Raw genomic sequence first — 15698 nt, forward strand, 5'->3', positions numbered from 1 at the left:
CAGATCGAGAAAACTGTAAATGATCAATAATGAGCACTTTATTAGGAACACCAAGCGCCTCTGATGGCTTCGAAAACAGCCTTGATTCTTCGTGGGATGGATTCCACCAACATTTCTTTAAGATTCTGCTCCATGTTGACATGATTGCATCATAAAATCTCTGCAGATCTGTCGGCTGTGGCATTCAGACAAAGATTGATCGGTATGAACGGGCCCCAAATGTGTCAAGAAAAACATTCCTCACACCATTAGACCACCAGCAGCAGCCTGGACTGTTGACAAGGCAGGTTTGGTCCATGGATTCCTGCTGTTGTCGTCAAATTCAGACCCTGTCATTTGCAGTCTCATTAGAAATCAGACCAGGCTGTGGTTAATGGTAAAATGTAAATGTGCTGTACTTGTATAGCACTTTTCCAGTCTTATTAACCACTCAAAGCGCTTCACTGTACAAGTCTCATATGCCCAAGGAGACTCCAGAAAGCAGACTGGAGGGATTGTCAAAGATCCCTATCTACCTCCTGAGCCTCAGCCGCCCCCATTTTTCCATTCTTTTTCTGTCCAGCGTTGGTGAACCTGTGTCCACTGCAGCCTCAGGTTTCTGCTCATGACTGACAAGAGTATAACCTCACGTGGGTTTCTGCTGCTGTGGTCAATCTGCCTCAAGGATTCACAAGTTGTACTTTCTTAAAAAAAGAGTTGTTATCTGTAACCCAGTTCTTTCACCTCCAATCTGCATCTCCTCTTGTTTCCATCCATTTTTCTGTCGTTCACAACATTCTGAGTAAACTGTGTGTGAAAAGAGATCAACAATTTAAAAGCAAGATGTCACATAACAATAACCAAAGCTCCTGGCCGGTACATGCATGATTGGACAGTAATTATAAGTATGCAGATGTGCAGGCGTTCCTGATAAAGTGCTCGGTGAGTGCAGTACGTGAAGTTGTCGGATATGTGTTGATTGTATTAATGCTTTATTGCTGGTTTTGATCACAAGTTAAAGATGAAAAGCCTCCAGAGAACGTACCGGCCCCTTTCGAGGCCGAGCGATCCCCCACGCCAAGATCCAAGAGGAGTGCGATACGCAGCGCTATGGACGGTGTCAGGAGGAAAGAGTAAGATGTGAACAAAGACTGACAGCTGAGTTTATATTCATACAAATTTGAATTTAATAGGGTTTACTCAGTGACTTATTCCACAGCATGAAAACACAAAAGAAGCGTGACAGAAGAGAGAGCACCAGATAAGATCTGAAGAAATTTGCAGGGTGTTGAAGGCTCACTTCAGCACAAAGGCTTTAGATAAGATCAAATGGATGCTCAAGTGATTTCTGAGGCTCTGAATGCAGTTTAAAATACATTTAGAAAAGCAACACGACAATAATTGGATTGTGCAGGCTAACATCACCATATCTTGTCTGCTCTCACAGTGCCTCAGTCAAAGAGACGCTGCACAGACAAAAAGCAGAATAGATCTGATTAACAATACATGTTAGAGCCATTCTGTTAAAAAGAAATTTACTCAATTTGCTGCCTTGACTTCAAAATCTCAAGGAACAATAACTATTTCATCAGAGTGGTGCCAGCTGAGTTCTCTCTAATACATCAAATCATCCATTGATTAAAAAGTAATAATTCAAACAATTTACTTCAAAACAAATAATAAATACTACAGCAATATTAATAGTTTTATCAAATATACATCTTACTTGCTTTGATATTGGAAATTGTGGTAGCAAAGAAAAATCTCCATATCAATATATGTATTCATATGCAGAATTGAATATATATGTGTTTCAGCCTCAGATGCAGTGGTGATAGACAATCAGGGGGTGTATATGTTGTTCAGGTAGTGAAAGAAGAACAGACAGAAACGTTTTTGGTCTCAGTTTTTCTTTACCTGCACATATCATACTTTTTCAAATATTCACAGATTCAGTGCAACACGAATTATATGCAAATTATATAAAAATTGCCAATCGCCAGACTTTGGCTTCACTTTTGGGGAGCTGTCATGACTTCCTGTAGGGTTGAAACATTTCATTAATGCAAATAGTAGTAAGTAAAGTATTATTTGCGAGCCTTCCCATCCAATCTGAGCGAGGAGGCAAATAAAACATTTCCTTCCTGTGGCGAAGCAAATCACAGCAGTGCTTTCAACTTTGGTGAACTTTGACTGGCCCCTAATGGTGTTGATAGAGGAAAAGTCAATGGATCACTGAAATATGAGGGATTCATTCTCTGGGGAGCATGAGCATCTGTACACAATCTTTTGGCAATCTATCCGATAACAGATGGGATTTTTCAGTGTGGACCAAAGTGGTGGATCAACCAACAGATCATCACCGTCATGTAAACAGCCATTCAGCTAACGTGGGTACAAATTCTAGATCTGCAAAATCTGGATCATCGCAGATCACATAATCAGCAGACTTCAGGCCGGGACAGAAAGTAACCTATTTAGTGGAAATAATTGAATAAAAATATTCATGTACCAGGGCTGTACGTCTCTGCAGGATGCAAACTGTAGAGTTAAGTGACCAAGATGATCCCGATAAAGCAGAGAGAACAGACAGACACAGTGTAATGACTCTGCAGTAATGGACATGACCTTGTATCTCTAATATACAGTAGATAACTGGCTCCGTGTATGTGTGTGTGTGTTTGTGTGTGTTTGTTTGTGTGTGTGTGCTTGCAGAAGGATGAATAAAAAAGGCAACCGACTTACCTTGAAGCCACACAACGGAGTCGACAGTGCCAGCGTCAGATCTGGTTCGGACGGAGACGCTCAGAGTTTGCGAAGTGTTCGCTCTGCTCCGAGTCCTCGTTCAAACAGGTAATAATATACTTACACTGTATAATGATAAATTGTATTTATACAGCATCTCTCATACATAAAATGCAGCTCAAAGTGCTTTACAATAAAATCAAAGACATGAAATAAGATAGATCAATAAGAACACGTTAGCAAGCATACAAAGACTCAGGATGAAAACATAAAACTAGCAAAAGGTATTAAAAGAAAGATAAAATTAATTAAAAGCAAGGTGTCAATCAACATTTATATTTATAAACACTTATAAAAGTGTTGACCATTTTAAAATGTCATTCCATAGCCACAACACAGTGACACAGTGCTTTAATAATAAATAAAATTAATATAATGAAGTATAAGAAAGCAATAAAAAGTGTCTTCTCACGTGGACACATATTACAGCTCATTAGAAGATTAACACAGATGTGGAAACAGTCGATGTAGATCCCTGTTTAGCAGAGACAACAGCAGATGTTCTCAGAGCTCATCCTGCCAGTGTTGGTGCAGCCTCAGTCTCTTCAGCATAAAAACTACAGTGTAAAACCTCATGTGAATGGAGCAGATGTTTTCGATGGCTGAAAAAGTAAAATACATTCAAGTAAATGGTTTTGAAAGTTCAGTCACATTGAAGCATCTGCTAAAGTGATATTTAAATAAATCCAATTACTGCATCCAAACAACCTCAGACTTTCAAGTGTTGGACGTTGACTAAGTGCCCGTTGTGAACCTGCCTGTTTGGCCTGGGCTGTTTGTTTGGCCTGTGGTGATGCTGGATGCCGTTTACTTTCTGAATCTGCTGAAGTGACCTGCAGTTATTGAGCCTGCTTGAGTCTGAAGCTGCACCACCACTGCTGCACAAAGAGCTGTTCATCTGCTCAGTGAAGCTCGACTCAGTGCACAGAACCCTGAACTGGAGATTTCTGGAATAATCAGACCGATTTCATGCAAAATGTTCTTTGACAGGTGCTCAATACTTGTTGATGTCGTTGAACTCATATCTTTCTGGTTTTCAGGGGCGGGGTTGTTGCCGTGGAGTCCTCAGGGATGCCCACAGTCCTTAACAACATGCGATCCCAAACTCCGGACAGATTGTCCTCTGCCAGCGACAACCGGAGGGTCAGGGTCAGCAAATCATACACACACATAGAAACACACACATTCCAGATTAAAATGTTCTTTTGACAGTTTTGGTGTTAACGACGTTTGTGTTTGTGTTTGCAAACAGCCTGACGGAGCGGAGAGCGTTGCCAGTTTACACTCCAGCGACAGTGCGCCCGAGAAGAGAGGTGTCGGCCATCACAGGACGAACTCTGGCACCCCGACTATTTCTGTGTCCAGGGCCTCAGTCTCCTCAGGTAACTCCATCAGATCCCACTCCTCCTGTTTCTTCTTCTTCTTTTTTTCCCCTACACATTAAAGCAACTTGCCTCCTGCTGTTGTCTCACAGCTTCACAGCTCACACACAAACATTTCCACGTCAGAGTCACAGTTTGAAAATGTGTCAGAGGAAGCAGTATCACAGCAGAAGGGACGTTAGACAGGCTAATCAGGGCTGCGGCACAGACTGCTAAGTATCTTTTATAGGTCGAAATTATTCCCTACTCCAGATGGTACGTTTGCAGAAATGACACTATTGACTTTCGCTCCCCGTCACTCGCTGCTGCTCTTCTTTATGTGTGGAGCGCTCTCCTTTTAAAGCATAATCATCTTCACTTTCTGTCTGTGTCAAACTCTTTATCTCTGCGCGTAACAGCTGCTAACAAGTGTGTGAAGAGTTTAAAGTGGCTCCGCTTAGTATCTCCACTTTCACCCACAGATGTGTCAAAACCATATCTTCAACAGTGTATAAAAACCTAGTACTTTTGTTTATATATATATATATATATATATATATATATATATCATATTTTTATATATTTCATTTTAGTGTCCAGAATTTTACTTTTAAGCATGTCCCTTACTATATGGTTTCTTCCTTTAAAGTCCTTTTGAAACTGGAATAGCACTCACAAGAGCACATACCTCTGCAAAGGCCTAACAGTCCCCTTCTATTCAATCAAGCTGCAGCAAAATTCACACGCGCATAGAAATCAGTCCCCTAAATATTCTTGACTTTTTTCATCCAGATCCATAAATGATTCCCTAGGAAATCATTGAAAATGTCAACAAAATGCTATATCTCACAATGCTAGAGAAAGTTAATAATTCCTGGAGCCAACCCCTGATCCAGATCCGCACATGCTTCGTCCCATACCACATCCTTCCACCAAGTTTCATGAAAATCCGTGTAGCAGTTTTTTGTGTTATGATGCTTACGATCAAACAAACCAACCAACAAACAAACTTCATGTTTATCTGAAAACTGCGCTCAGCATGCATTCTGCAGCTAACTACAAGTTCCTGAAAACACCATGAATTACTCAATTGTTGTATCAGTCCCTGCAGGCCCGAGCTCAGCAGGGGCCCCAGACAACGGCTGATTACGTTAGTCCACAGTAGCTTTGTGATAACCCCATTAAAGTCTATGATTTGCTATGTACAGGAGACTGTAATGAAATGATCAGAAACCCCCTAACAAGGTTAGATAGTGGGGAGAAACACTCCTGCCTGCAGGTATTGGGTTTTCTTGTCAGGCATCTTCAAGGTTTCAGGCTTTAACTGTGTTGAACTGGAGTTTTTTCAACACGCACGCACACACACACACACACACACACACACAATAACACACACACACAGAGCTTAGCACTCAAATAGATATTGTGGCTGAAAGTCTCGTCAACCCTCCCTCTTCATCAGCCTCCTCCTCTCTCTCCACATTAAAAAGAAATGACTGAGCTCATGAAGAAGAAAAAGTGCGACTGTCAACCACAATGGCTAATGCAGTACTCGCACCAAAACAGCCTAATGATGGTGATGCACTTGCAGGAACGCGACCACATTAAATTTTGACTCGCACACATTCAAAAAATGGTTGCATAATGAAAACAGGATGGGAAACGACTGATTTAAAACAAGCCTGGTTCAGATGTTGTTTTGATGTCGCTGACGAAGTCTAAATCAAACAAGTTGAGCTTTATTTCTTGTACGTGAAGTGCAAAATAAATTAAGTTTATTGCCATTATTATTTTTGCAAGTATTTTATTCACAGTCGTGATCTTTATCCAAGCAGAACCACGGTCATGATCATTAGTTTCCTCCCTCTTTCACTGTCTGCTTCTGTTTCTCAGTGTTTTGCCTCCCAGTCCCTCATTCCCTTCAAACACCATCTTTGAAACAACATTCCCCCTGTTTCCCTCTCCTCTCTCCCAGATCACAGTCGCTCAGAGATGGACCTATCAGTTCCCGGTTCTGAACCCAGCAGTGACGAAGCCCTGAGCCTCAGAAGCCGCTCGGTCCCCGGGCTCAACGAAAAAGTAGGCAGCGTCAGTATATGTCTTGTTCCTGTGTTCCCACTGTGTCCCCCACACGCTGATCCCATATTCCTGCAGCGGTGTCGCCGCAGATTCTCGTCACAGCCGGAGCTTTCGAGTGTGAAATTTACAGAGACACTCAGATATTACAGTCCGTGCCCCTTTTTAAAAATCCATAAATACTGGTTCTCCATATCCAGCTCAGGATCTGTGGCTGAACGTGATGCGTCAGAGATGTGGGGCTGAATGTTAATTTCACTTCAGAGCTCACTTCAAAGAGCATGAGGAGCATCTAAACGGCTGTAGGCTGAAAACAGGTGGAGGATGTGGCGGCCTGTACGTGGCTGCTTTGTCTTTGTGTTTACTGAGTTTTCATTTGCTTTCAAAGCTCTTCATGGAAGTACAAACACAGGGTCATACTCTCACCCCCACACACACACACACACACAAACACACATGCTATTTGGTCATAAAAGTACTCCTTCATTCAAACAACAAGTTTACTGTACACCCAGTGATATTTTGATTTTGCTGGTGAAAAACAATTGTCCACGCTCTGCCCCGACTTGTCTGATTGAATTTATGGGAGCTGGCTGCATCCACCCACACAGAGCAAATCATAAAGACTAACTGGCCAGCTTTCCAGATGTTGCCTCCCTTTCAATTAAAACTGAGCGCTATCATCTGCAGGAGTTTTCCGATGATGATGCGGAGGAAGACATCGATGTCCTGATGTCGGCCCACAGCCAGACAGCCCGGCGACGCCTCAGCAACGCAGTGTCAACGGTAAAGCCCGTGTTCAAGCTACTGCAAACACAAAAATATGAAGAATATATTCTGTAAAGAGTCTTGTGTGCTCATAAAAAGTTTGTGTATATGCACTCTCTGTATACACATCGCCTCAGTGTCACATGAAGAGTGAGTCAGGACTGTGCGCTCCAGTGTTGACTGTGTAAACATCGTGTGAGCTGTGGGGCAAATATGTGTCACGGACACCGGCAACACAAACACAACAGCCTTGGGAAACCTGCTGCATTTATAAAACTTGACTAGTAGTATGTTAATGTGAAACATTACTGCTTTGTATATGAGAGTAATGTGTATTGTAGAAGTGTTTCTGTGGGTTAATACAGCAACTCAATGGTTTATATTTTAAGCATTATACTCAAATTACTTACAGACGTTTCCAGAAGAACCCTTGTGGCATCTGTAGCTATGCAGTTTTTGTAGTATTTTTTGCAAAATGGTTGTCTTTAAAAACCTATTTCTATACCCTAAAACAATGGATTTAAGAGGAATTCTTTCTACCAAAAAGAGAAAAAAACTCATAACATCAAGACCCTATTTTCTGAGAAATCAACGAAAATGTTACAGAAAACGCAAATATAATTCCTTTATTTGATTTCTGATCCGAATCAGCACCATCTTTACCTTCCACCAAATTTCATGGAAATCTGTAGTTTTTGCTATTCCTGCTAGCTAACTAACTAACTAACTAACTAACTAACTAACTAACTAACGCAGATGAAAACATAACCTCATCTTACCATCCTTAAGCAAATTTTTTTTTTTCTTGTTTTTTCTGGCCCATAACTTTATTGCTTTTCTTTACTCTTAATATCAACGTTTTGATTTAAGAAATAGTTGTGATCGCTCTCAGCTCTCAGAACCAAGGAGCAGGCACATACAGCTAGAAACTGGCTGGTGAACAAAGTGCAGTGCATGCACAGGAAATGGTGGAGGAAAAATCAACTTGGGTTAATGAATATCAGGCTTGGGTGTGTAAATTGCGTACAAACTGTCACAGCTCCAACTCCAGAGTTAGCGGCACTAACTCAGGAGTTGGAGCTGAGAACTGAAGAACTGGAAATTGAATTGAAATGTGCTGACGGAGATGATGGATGGATTTCAAAGCATCGGCACATTAACCCAAAGCTCTCGTCATGGTTAAATATGATATTAAATACCATGGACCCTTTGACTTTCCCATGTTTACTCATTGGCCCCCGTGATCAGCTATAACTTATCCTGGCAGAAAATCCAGTTTTTCAAATGACCAACATAATTGTCTTTTGTCATGACTCATGGTACCGTCAGTGTGTTTGTGTGAGTGTGTAATTTGAGGAAGTAAGCAGCCAAGACAGATGCGCTTCCTGGCTCATTTATTATGTCGTATAATAACGTCCGTCGCCAACCTGCTGTTGGTAGATTGAATGGAAGTGGAAGGAGGTGATGAGGGACATTATGCAGATAGATGAGTCCCTCATTGATTCGATCTCTGATATACTCTGCCCACTAATACACGATTGTGTCATAGAGGGCTCTGGGTGGATAATGAAAGCACAACTGTTGTGCTGTTTAGTGCCATTGATTATACTGTAGTACAATTTACTGTGTTATAGTGTTTTTCAAGCTTTAGAGAATTTATTTCTATTCTATTAATCAAGTTTTGCTGCTGCATCAAATAAGCAATAAATATATATATATATATATATATATATATATATTTATTTATATTTGAATGATCTGGGAAAGGTTGAGGTGAAATAAGAGTGTACAGCCTCAGAGCTCTGTAAGGCTACATGTGTCTAAACATCACTCTCTGTTAACCATTGTGAGCTAGTACTACATTTACTCTCCACCATTTTATTTCCATCGTATCGGATTTTCTTATAGTGCCCTTAATACACTGCAAAGGATTGAAAATGTACTTTCTGATAACAAGCTCACAATGAAATATGCAGCATTTTATAGATTTGAAGATGATCATTCTGCTGCTGTCAGTGATGAGACAGAATGATGATGATAAGTCACAATACATCACTCTGTGCTGAGTGTGTGTTATGATTTACTATTCAGAGTAATAGGTCTGTAGTCGGACCTCAGAAACTAACATTACCACATGGCACGTCAGAGGAAGGGACGTCTTAGTTGAGGGAAAGGAGAAGACGTAAGACAAACAAGACGCACCCCTGGTCAAAGTGCAATCTTGACCTGATGGTGGTGCTTAACAAAAACCTAAAGGATCACCAAATTTATTCCAATCCATCCTAAGGGGATCATGTAATTTCCTTACAGAATTCCAATGCAATGAATCCATCAGTTGTTTAGATTTTTCAGTCTGATCAAATGATTGTCATTCTAGAGGTAACCTGGCTGAAATGAATGGTTTTCAAAAGAATAAAATATAAAGTAATTTGAGAAACCAATCATCTCTCTGGTTCTAGCTGCTACCCTGCGTGTGCGTGTGCGCGCGTGTCTGTGTGACCATTTATCTGTGTGTATGTGTACTTTTGTGTGTGTACTTTTGTGTGTGTTTGTGTCTGTGTGTTGATTTCACCGCTGCTGTTTCCAGATCAGTTGTAATCTCTTGTTTCATCTGTTAATCACCATGGTGACCGAGTGTAATGGGGTTTCTGGCTGTTCTGCCGGAGACTGGGTTTCTGCAGCTCCTCCTCAGGGGCCGGGGGACTGTGCTCGGGGTCTGCCTCTATCACTAACACATCAAAAGCTCTGATGTCTCTCCTTCCCCTCTCTTTCTGCCTTCCGTCTTTCCTTCCTCTCTCTGTCTCTTAAATGAATCGGCTGCTAGTCTTCCACTCCTGGCTCAGAGAGAAGGTGGGGGTACCTGAATATCCCCGACTCAGATGCTGAGACTGTAAGTCTCGTCTTCCACGTTTGTGCATGCGTTTATATTCACCACTGCATTATAGAAGAGTGAAAGTGCAGCTGCAGAGCACAAATATTACATGTAAGATTCAATAATACATAGATTTAATTTAAACATACCGGTATGCTCCGAACGATGCTGCATGTTCGGTGTGTGTTTGTGTTCATTCTTGTTGTGGTTTTATCCTCATCTCTTGCCATTAAGTCTAAACCCCTTACATTGAAGTAGTCATTTATCCCAATGGCTCCCTGGAGGAGATAAACGAGTTACCTTCTCCAGTATTCCTGTCTTCCCTGGACAGGAATACCATTATCAGTGGATTATACCAGTTATTTCCTGTCCTGAAGACTCATGTTAGCCTCCTTCCCCAGAAATGCTGCATTTATAATTACCTGCTGGGGTCTTTTGTTCATGAAATGGGTTTTCCAGGTACACAATATGAGGAAGTAAAATGGGTTTTGCAAGCTAGTTTGTGGAAGAATTATGACTGTTTAATTTTGTAATCTATGAAACTCAGGGGGTGTAGACATACTCTGACTCATAACTCACACAGATAGACGAGATGTAAAGTTTACTTTCTGGATGTAACTAGTGACAACAAGAAGACAAGACAAGTTTCAATCTTGTGTGTGTTTTTACTGTTGACTGTTTGCCTTTTGTGTTTTTGTCCTTTTTCAGTTTATTCTTCTGGTTATACACTTGTATATAATATACACATTTATTTAAAGGGGAATTGCGGTATTTTCTCAACCTGGGCCTCATGTTTATAAATTTGTGTGTGTGTGTGTAAATGTATGGTTCATACTAAAACATTTGGAATCAGTCTAGTAGATCGTCTCTTCTAGCAGCTGTGGCACAGTTAAAGCAGTGGCTACCATGTAATCTATTGGGGCAACTACGACAGTTCACGAAATGGCCACTAAAATTGCTGGTTTCCACCAATAAAAGGCTCAAATTGTTATTCTGGAACTTTGCTAAGAGTCTTTTGTTGACTGCCACAGTTGCCCCGTAAGATTATATTGTAGCCACTGCAACTGGAGGAGGCCAACTACTGAACCTACTCTAAAAATATTTTGTTACTAGCATTCATTTATAAACATATGGCCCACGTTGATTTTACGAACTAAAATCTGAAAGTTTCAGATTAAGAGGATCTCCACTTGTGATGTGTTTTATGTGATAGTACATTAAATATCTTTTACTTATCTTTTCTTAAGCAATTGGGAAGATTTTAAACATTTTTCTCGACTTTGAATTTCAAAGATCAGTAGTTTAAGAAAAATCATTGACAAGTTGATAGACAAAGGGAAACAAACACACACATGGGAATCGCTGTCACTAATGCACTTTCATTTCACTCTCTCGGTTGTGTGCATGCATCACTTGAGGGGAAAAGCTTTACTGATCATCCTGACACATGACGTCATTTCATGTGCAGTAACCTTTCCAAACGCTGTCACTCATTCCTGAAAAGGGGAATGTCACAGGCGTCTTTCAGTCTCTCTCTTCTATCTTTTGTGGATAATAATAATAATAATCCACAAACACAAATGATACCCTAATTTCTGCACATGATACAAACTCCAAATTTACACGGTATAAAAGTGAATCTTCCTACAGAAATGTTTGGAATTTGGTCCACAGTGTTTTACCTTTTTTCCATTTATTTACCGAGGGAAGCTTCACTGAGGGCAGTGCTCTCTGACATGAAGGTCATGCTCACATCTCTACTATGTGTTGCCCACTGAATCCTTAAGTCTTCTGTAGACAGTATGACCCTCTTGGGATCCAGTAGTAGTGATGTAATATCTTATTCTTAATCTTAATGTGGATCGACACATATTTTACTCTATTCATGTTCATTAAGGGCTGCAAAGTATTTCCACCATATTTCATCAGCATTTTGCTAAACTTTAAGAATAACAAAGGTATTTTCACCGTCTCCCCTCTTTTCTGGCCCGTACCGCTTGTGTAACCTGTCTTTTCTTTACCTCTTCCTCTCTCTTTCCCTCCTTTTGACCTCCTCCTCCTCCCGTGTCTCTCTAACAGAGTAGTATAAACAGCATGATGAGCATGTACAGCGAGACTGGTGACTATGGCAACGCCAGGGTGAGCGGCGAGATCCTGCTGAACATCAGCTACAGCTACAAGACCGGTGCGCTCAACATCCTGGTCAAAGAGTGTCACAATCTGGCCACGGGAGACGAGAGGAAGCAGCGCACGGACGCGTAGGAGTGCACACAGACACACACACACACACACACACACACACACACACACACACACAGATATCGATACCCATATCATACGTTTTTACATGCTTTATTTGGATGGCTGATAGCAACTGCAGATATTTGCTAATATCACTGTCACCTTTCATAGTAACATTTATTGGTTAAATATCCGTCTTCATGTCGTTGTTTCAATCGACAAATTTGATGGATTCTTGCCAAACATTGCTCATTCTGTAAAAAAACATTTGAATTAATAAAAGGTTTTGTATTTTATTGATATTGGCCACAAAGATCCATAATTGCCTGTGCAAGAATCTGCTGTAATATAGTAGAGACAGGAAGAATCTGCATGTGATTTCCTGCGACGGGGCTCGACTGAGAGACCGTGTTGTTTTCACTGCAGATATGTGAAGACTTACCTGCTGCCGGACATGTCACGACAGAGCAAGAGGAAGACGAGCATCAAGGCCAACAACATCAACCCTGTTTTCAATGAGAATCTGAGGGTCAGTGGCTGAAAACCTCCCCAACGTTCAGTCTTGATCTACGAAGCTTCATTCTTATAGTAAAGCTCCTGTGTTTCCTCTCATGTCGTGCAGTACGTGATCAGCCACTCGCAGCTGGAGACTCGAACCCTGCAGGCGTCCGTGTGGCACCACGACCGCTTCGGACACAACAGCTTCCTCGGAGAAGTGGAGCTGTCGTTGGACACCTGCGAGTTCGATTCCCAGATTGAGGAGTGGTACGCTCTGCAGCCAAAGGTAGCAACCCCAAATCAGCACGTACACATGTTGTCTCCTTCTCCTGTGTTATACAAATACAAACACACAACAAGTGCCTGAGAGGTTTGTGAAATGTGTTTGTGTAGATGGAGAGCGGTGTCGACTCTACCATGCAGTATAAAGGAGAACTGACAGTCGTGTTGAAGTATATACCTGCAGAGAAGAACCTCACGCTGCCTCTGGACCAAGTGCAAGGTACACTCACAACTGTGATGTCTATTATTTATTATATTGCGGAACAGGTTGCAAAATCGTTTGTGTTACTACCTCTGCAAAGGAGATTATGATTTCACCAGCATGTTTGTTTGTATGTTAGTTGGCAGCATGGATGTGTAATGGGTCAGGAAAGAACTCATAAATTATGGTGTGGATCCAGACCAAGGGGCTGACCTAGGATTTTTTTTTACTTTCTTTAAAACTGTGAGATCGGTTGTTTTTTGACGATTTCACCAATTTCCCAGAGAATAACTCATTGATGAAACTGACACATTTAGGGAGCTGATATTTAGGAGTATGTGTTATTCTGTGCAGTTGGATTGAATTGAAAGGAACTTACAGGCTTTGGTATGCTATTCAATTTTAAAATGTTGACAGAGAGAAATGAATTGTCAGTGTCTCCCATTTGTTCAATACCTTACATGGTTTTATATATCCTCTTATTCCATATGGTCTGAAGGTTGCATATTTATTATTCTTTTTATCAGGTCGTTCCCACACTTCATTGAAGCTCTCAGAAAATATTTAGATCCTCTCAAGTAAAGCTCACTGTGTGTGCTATCTTCTGCAAATTTAATGAAAAATTGAAAGACTGAAATCTCTCATTTACAAATGTACACAAAGGTTTAGTCTGGTCCTTTGTTGAAGCCACTATCACAGAAATGTCCTCTTTGAATCTTCATGGGTAACAAGCAGATCATCTCAGCGTCTGTTAGCCGCTCTCTTCAGGCCTCTACAGATGTTCTGGGCTCTGGCCACTCAATGACAGTCGAGTGGCAATCCAGTATTTTGATTGCTTTAAGTGAACCTTCACCTCATTCTCAGGCCGTGTGTACTCTGGAGCAGGTTTTCTCCAAGGACCTCTCTGTATTTGGCTGCACTCATCCTTCCTTCAACTCAATACCATGCTGCACTGTAGGGATGGTTTTAGTCAGGTGATGAATAGAGAGGTTACGAGACAAAGCACATTAAAAAAATACGTCTACGCAAAAACATTTAAAACAAAACGCTGCAACGAATCCAAAGGTTCCTCTAAACCAAAGCCTCATCAGGCGACCAGGTTTCAGACACACAACAACATCTAAAACAAATGACTTCCTCATTTTGACTTTAATTGCATGGCAGTTATTTTTTCCAGGGATTACAAGTATAGTTAGTCCTTTTTTTTTTTTTTCTCCCCTCGCTCATTATGTCCAGAAAGCAAGAAGTATAAACACCATCACCTGATACCAGACATACTTCTATGTGTGGTAACATATTCATCAGCTCAAACTGCAACATCCTTTTCAAAATGTTTAAAGACCTCAAATTCCGCCATTTCACGTCTCATTAATTCAATTTCAAGCTCCTTTTGTTGTTTGATTTCAAACTGCAGAATTAGCCATTTTCTTTGTTGTTTAAATGTTAAAGCTCCCTTGGGTGATGTCAAACAAAAAGTTTTCTCTCACCTCTACCTTTCTCAATACTCTAATTTGTGATTTAATTTTATTGATTGATTTATTGAGTCTAATTTACCTGTTGAATTTTTTCCTTACATCTACAGCCTATTCATTGATGTGTGGTTTGTTACACCTGAGTATAGCTTACTGTTGAAAAACACAAGTACATGTCGTGCGTCCATGTGTTTGTCTATGTACACACTTGTGTTCATATGCTTTCCATGTAAAGTACATACTTCAGACCTGTTTTCTTTCTCAAGTGTTACATAAATAAATTAATGATTTCTCTGTGTTTGCCTCTCTCTGTGTTTGCCTCTCTCCCTCCTCAGTGAAGAAAGGGTTCCTGAAAGGCAAGAAGACGAGCAGCTTCACCCTCCCTCAAGGGGGCATGGTTGAGCTGCTCGTCAAAGGAGCCAAAAATCTAACGGCTGTGAAGTCTGGAGGAACGTCTGATCCGTTTGTAAAAGGGTGAGATGCTCCCTGCTGGTTACGTGACCTGTGATTTACAAAGAAACGGCCCCAACACTGTGCAGTAATTGCCACTCTCCCCTTCATCCCAGGTACCTGCTTCCAGACAGCAACAAGTCGACCAAGCACAAGACGGCGGTGGAGCGACGCACAGTGCACCCGCAGTGGAACCACACCTTCACCTACTGCGGCCTGCAGACAGGGGACCTCGACAACGTCTGCCTGGAGCTCACCGTGTGGGACAAAGAGGCTCTGGCCAGCAACATCTTCCTGGGAGGAGTCAGGCTGGGAGCCGGCACAGGTATGTGTAAGAAAAAGTAAAATATCTGGACAGACCTTGTTAGTGAAGCTGCTTTCAGACATGCACTGAACTCCAGACATTTTCCTGAAATTACCTAGAGAGCTGTATGAGAATGCACATGTCCAAATCAATGGACATAAACGCTTTTGGCCTCGATGCCAGTATGTATGTGTGTTGTAAACAAAAACATCTGACTCTGATTTTCCGTTGTTCATGTCTGAAAACAACTTATATTTGACACCTCCTGCACTTTTCTTTCTCTTATACGTTTAATGTCTTTCCTATGATTCCAAATACAATAATGAAACTACTTCTCTGTGGTCTAAATAGCTTTTCTGGAAGATTAAGAAGGTTGAAAGGTCTAACT

General features: G+C 41.1%; 1 protein-coding gene across 6 annotated transcripts in view; it reads left to right on the top strand.

The window, feature by feature from the left end:
• Window positions 1-15698, top strand: part of sytl5 (synaptotagmin-like 5) — a 42204-nt gene that overhangs the window by 23198 nt on the left and 3308 nt on the right. For 4 of the 6 annotated variants that reach the window (XM_035174238.2, XM_035174237.2, XM_035174236.2 and 1 more), the window contains 13 exons: window positions 995-1112; window positions 2695-2832; window positions 3825-3933; window positions 4037-4166; window positions 6121-6224; window positions 6912-7007; window positions 9814-9879; window positions 11941-12119; window positions 12529-12631; window positions 12725-12886; window positions 12994-13102; window positions 14892-15030; window positions 15123-15331. In XM_035174238.2, the coding sequence (XP_035030129.1) occupies window positions 995-1112; window positions 2695-2832; window positions 3825-3933; window positions 4037-4166; window positions 6121-6224; window positions 6912-7007; window positions 9814-9879; window positions 11941-12119; window positions 12529-12631; window positions 12725-12886; window positions 12994-13102; window positions 14892-15030; window positions 15123-15331 (1662 nt within the window). The remainder of the gene's footprint in view (window positions 1-994; window positions 1113-2694; window positions 2833-3824; window positions 3934-4036; window positions 4167-6120; window positions 6225-6911; window positions 7008-9813; window positions 9880-11940; window positions 12120-12528; window positions 12632-12724; window positions 12887-12993; window positions 13103-14891; window positions 15031-15122; window positions 15332-15698) is intronic. The other 2 variants (XM_035174241.2, XM_035174242.2) reach the window with 2 other exon arrangements.

This window comes from Hippoglossus stenolepis, chromosome 13 (genome assembly GCF_022539355.2).
Source record: "Hippoglossus stenolepis isolate QCI-W04-F060 chromosome 13, HSTE1.2, whole genome shotgun sequence".
NCBI lineage: Eukaryota > Metazoa > Chordata > Actinopteri > Pleuronectiformes > Pleuronectidae > Hippoglossus > Hippoglossus stenolepis.